General features: G+C 34.3%; 1 protein-coding gene across 1 annotated transcript; it reads right to left on the reverse strand.

Annotated features, from left to right (window-relative positions):
• Positions 1-1,834: 1,834 nt before the first annotated feature.
• LOC131178364 (uncharacterized) lies at positions 1,835-4,686 on the reverse strand. The gene is made up of 7 exons (XM_058143326.1): positions 4,609-4,686; positions 4,187-4,242; positions 3,978-4,030; positions 2,819-2,976; positions 2,657-2,701; positions 2,354-2,500; positions 1,835-2,224 (listed from the first exon to the last, which is right to left on the reverse strand). The coding sequence occupies exons 1-7, from the start codon at positions 4,684-4,686 to the stop codon at positions 1,835-1,837; spliced, it is 927 nt and encodes a 308-aa protein (XP_057999309.1).
• Positions 4,687-4,893: the final 207 nt, after the last annotated feature.

Here is a 4,893-nt window from a genome sequence, read left to right on the forward strand (position 1 = left end):
TTATAGTGCGGCTCGCTTGTCATGAGAGACTCTGCACAAGAAGCTGGCTTTATAATATCAATTTAATTGATCCTTCTTTGAATGTCTGCCTAAGGTGCCATTGCATTGATGAATCTGTTGCACACTTATTTCTATTTTGCTATTACTTTTGGAGGGTGTGGAATTGGGTTTTTAAATGGTGGGGAATTTCTCTTTGTTTGCCAAATTCTGTTGCTTACTTATTTGTTGAATTGAAGAATTTTGCTTCAAGGCAATTTCAATCCAAGGCATGGATGTGCTTATTTTATGCGATTATTTTGTCCCTTTGGCTCTCTCGTAATGAGAAAGTCTTTAATGATAAAGAAATTTCAGTTTTGGATCTATGTTCCCTCATTCTTCTTCGTCTTTTAGTTTAGATGAGGGCATTAGATACTTCATTCCCTTTCACTAGAACTAATCTTCTGGTGTCTTCTCAATCAATAAAAGTTAGTCCAATCACTTACACTCCAAGCCTCTTATATTTTTGTCTTCCCCACCCATTTCATGTTTAAAATGGAATGTTGATGGGCTGGCCTTGGGTAAGCCAGGCAAATGTGCCGTTGGTGGAGTTTTCATTTGGGGCACTTTCTATGTATTTGCTCCTACCCAGCTGGTATAGATGATTCGAATGGTGCTGAGCTTAAAGCAATTGGAAAGGCTTTAGAGTTGCTCTTTATTCTTCCAGTATCTTCCATGGCGTATCCTCCATCATCTTGGAACCTAATTCAAGAGTTGCCTTGTCATGGATACACAATTTGGATGCAGCCCCATGGCATTTGCCTCAGACCATAAACTCCGTTTGCTCCAAATTATCTATCTTGCCTAATATATCCTTTTGTCATGTTCTAAGGGAAGAAAATGCCATTGCTGATTCTTTATCTAAGCAAGGGTTAAATAGATCGGAGGACTTTGTGGCTTTTTTCTATTCCTACTTCCTTGTTGCTTGGGAATCTCTGTTGGTTTTTATATGATTTTCTAAATGCAGGGTTATTGGTTTTCTTTTTTGGGATGTTGCTATTATAATTTGTGTTTACTTTGCCGATTTTGATTGAAGCACTCTTAGGTGCTGCTATTTTGATTTGGGAGATATTGGCTGTGCTTCTTCATCTTTGCTTCCTTGCTCTTCACGTTGTTGTAGTGATGTTCTGAGGAATGTGTGTTTGTTGATCTTTCTCATCTATTTCAGCTCTGCTTTCACTACTTGGTAGTTCAATGCACATTAAGGTCGTTTGGTTTTATTGAATTGCAGCTTATTCTGTTTTTGTTAGTTGTCCAAGAAGGATTGTTGGCCTTACTCTATACTTTTAGTCTTGGTTCTTTTGTTTTATTTGTCTTTCTTTGTGATTTTAGTTCTGTATCTCTATGTTATACTTTCTATTATTGCATCTAGGTTGTTCTTTGGTTGTGTTGGCTATTTGAATTTTATGTCTACACGGTTTTGCTCCAGGTTTTTTCACTTAGCATTCGTCATCCTAGGTTGGGGTTGTTGGGGAGGTCTCTTGATTGGGTTTTAGTTGGATGGCATTTACTAAGTTTTTCCTGGATTATCTTATTAATAATATTTTTGTTTATCAAAAAAATATAATATTTCAATTTTTTACTAGCCAACTTCAATTTACAGTTGTTAAAAGGGGAAATGATACTCATTAAAAAATGGAGAAGAAAATGATAGCATAAACTATTAATTAAATTTGAATAATTTTTATTATTATTTTAAAATTTTAAAGAGAAAGTCAGAGTTTAATTCCCCTTAAAATTTTTAGAGGATATGTAATATTACATTCAAAACTTCTACAATATATATATATATATAGCTTTATGGGCATGTTTTAGAAAATCCAGGACCCCTAAAAAAGAAGTATGTAACATAACCATTCTGCTCTGGTTTTCCTAATTGAACATCATAGTAGGAAGGTTTTGTTACAAATGGTACAAATATTTCAGGATCACTCAGGACACCGGATTCGTTGACATATCCCAGATTGTTGATCATACTAGCTTTACCAAAGCCTTCAGAAGGAAAATGCCCACTTCCCATTTCAGTAGATGTATGATGACCGTTTGGTTGTGAATTGCGGATTCTTCCTCCCCAAGTTACACTGTTTGCATGTTTAACTAGAAATTTAAGATGGCAGCAGGCCAATATCCAAAATAGTGACCTTGAAAATATGGCTAGCAGTTTCCACTTTGCAAGTCTTGAAACGAATTAAACATTTTCTTTACAATAAAAGATAATTAATTGATAGGCATAGTGTGTGCTAAAATTAACCAGTGATATCATCTAAGTGGAAAAGCTTTTAGAAAAGAAAAGACAATTGATAGAAATGTGTATTACCTTTTTAATACGTATGTCTATAGTATATTGAGGGCCACCATAAGTTGAGATTCGTGCTAGAATAGCACCCCAGGCAATATCTTCGTTGGTTTGCACAAAACCTGCGCAATCAAGATTATAGCAACCTGTTCTTCCATTAAGATCGCTCTAAGACCATAGAAAATGAAGTAAAATATTAATGTATACTAAAACATCATTTAACAATTTAAGTTCTATGCTTAATATTTTAATTATTTGAATTAATAATTTTGATTTGGAGATCTCAAGTTTAAAATTTTTATGAAATGCTAATGAACAAATTACCGTCCAATAAATAAAGAGCCTTGTTTTGTCATCACTGTAATTAACCTGAAACCATGATTTAATTTGTCAGCCATCCATCCAAAAACATGGTATAATTTCATAATTAGCTAAAGATTAAAGAAATTTAAATTGTGAAATTATGGGTTCATCTTTTTAACTTACTTGCCATCCTGCCTCAGGGGTGTTCACTTCTAGGCCATCACCTGCTCCAGTCCACATTTGGGATGAACTAAATTCATTATTAAATGTTGTTGGGTTCCATACATTAAATGTTGCATGTGCTCCGAAGTATTTCCAAAATTCATAGAAACTTTGGCAAACTAATTCATATAAAAGCAAAAAATCAGAAATGAAAGTTCTTTTTTTTTTTCTCGTATATTTTAGAAAAAGAAAATAAAATAAGGACTCAGAATTGGAATCAGTGGTACCTCTATTCCAACATTAGGAACATAAAAGCATGAAAGCTACTATTAACTTGTGTCCTTTTTGGAAGAATTGGACTATCTTTATGTTGGCTAGAAAATATTTGCGTTTTTGCAATTGGGATTGTTCCTTCAGGGCAATTTCCATTCTTGTAAAAGCTTAGTGTTGCTTCCTTCTTTGAGTCCACTGGCGTATGAACTGGGTCTCATCTATAAAATAAGGCAAATTATATACAGCTAACACTCTGCTCAAAAAATAAGATTTGTCAGTCTTTTAATCTTTTCAATTTTCAATTATTTGAGAGGAAGTGAAGATGTTTAAAGATATTTGGAGATCTCGAGGAAAACTTTTTCAACCAACCAATTTGATGGTTAAAAAATTGAGATTTTTACACTTTTCTAAAAATCTTTAGAAAATTACAGTTCTTCTTAGCATATAAACCACATTCCCTACAAGAGTGTTTCTTATAAATCTTTCAACTCAGTCAAATGACATTTGAATCAAAATTTTCTAGTGCAAATTAAAAGAGGAAGCAAGTTCAAATCATCAAATATTTGCATATTCGATGCATAGAAATCAAAGGGATAAGAGAACAACCTGTATAATGTGATTCTTGAGAAATGGATGACTAAAAGCTGGTTGTTTATAGACATCAACACAACCAATTACATCACCCTCAGCCAGCAACAATTATGTTTAAAAGAAAAAATAAATAAAATCCTATTTTTAGTACTTGAAACTTTCAAATTCAATGCAAGAAATAAGGAATTTCAATTTAATAAAGTATTAGTCATAGAAGTCGATCTATGTTATAACAAAAACGCAAATCTAAGGCACACGTACATATCGCACAATCACACAGTATTAAAAAGAGAAGAAAAATAACACAGGATTTAACATGGTTCAACTGTAAGATCTACGTCCACGGGCAAGATAAGAGAAAAAGTTTCACTATGATGAAAAGAGCAAGATATAATCAATCAGAACTCTCAAATTCTAACCCTAGTGTGTTTCCCGAATATCTCACAACTCTACTGCAAATAGTAAAATATTATAATATTTATGCTGGTATTGGCCCGTGCCCTCCGCTACCACCATAGATCTCACTTTTTATCCCAATCAGGTCGCAGCGGGAAACTTTCGAGTCGAGTCACAATTCGAGTCTATAAAAAACATACCCAAATTTCAAGCCATAAAAATAACAATTCTTCCCCTTGACTTGAATTTCCTCTATCATCAACAAAATGACCACAAAACACTCTGCCTTGCCATATGCCTTCGCAAAGGCATTACTAAGCACTACAAACACCAATCAAGTCTAGCCAATGCTTAAACTTGCTGATTGGGACTTCCTTGATCATCATATCTGCTGGATTATCATGTGTAGAGACTTTTTGCACAACTACAGTCCCCTGAGATACAATGTTCTGAATGAAGTGATATCTGACATCAATGTGCTTGGTTCGGTCATGGTACATCTAATTCTTTGTGAGATGTATTGCACTCTGGCTATCATAAAATACTATTACCTTGTTCTGTATCAACCCAAGATCATCCACCAAACCTTGTAACCATAAAACTTCCTTTACTGCCTCTGCTAAGGCCATATATTCAGCCTATGTGGTAGATAAAGCAACTGTAGCTTGCAATGTTGCCTTCCAACTGATAGCACTTCCAGAAAGAGTAAACAAATAACCTGTCAAAGATCTCCTCTTGTCTAAGTCCCCTGCAAAATCTGAATCCACATAGCCAATAACTAAATCACTCATCTTGGCTCGTCAAATGTTAGACCAACATCTGTAGTACCCTTCAAA

This window comes from Hevea brasiliensis, chromosome 3, assembly GCF_030052815.1.
Source record: "Hevea brasiliensis isolate MT/VB/25A 57/8 chromosome 3, ASM3005281v1, whole genome shotgun sequence".
Lineage (NCBI taxonomy): Eukaryota > Viridiplantae > Streptophyta > Magnoliopsida > Malpighiales > Euphorbiaceae > Hevea > Hevea brasiliensis.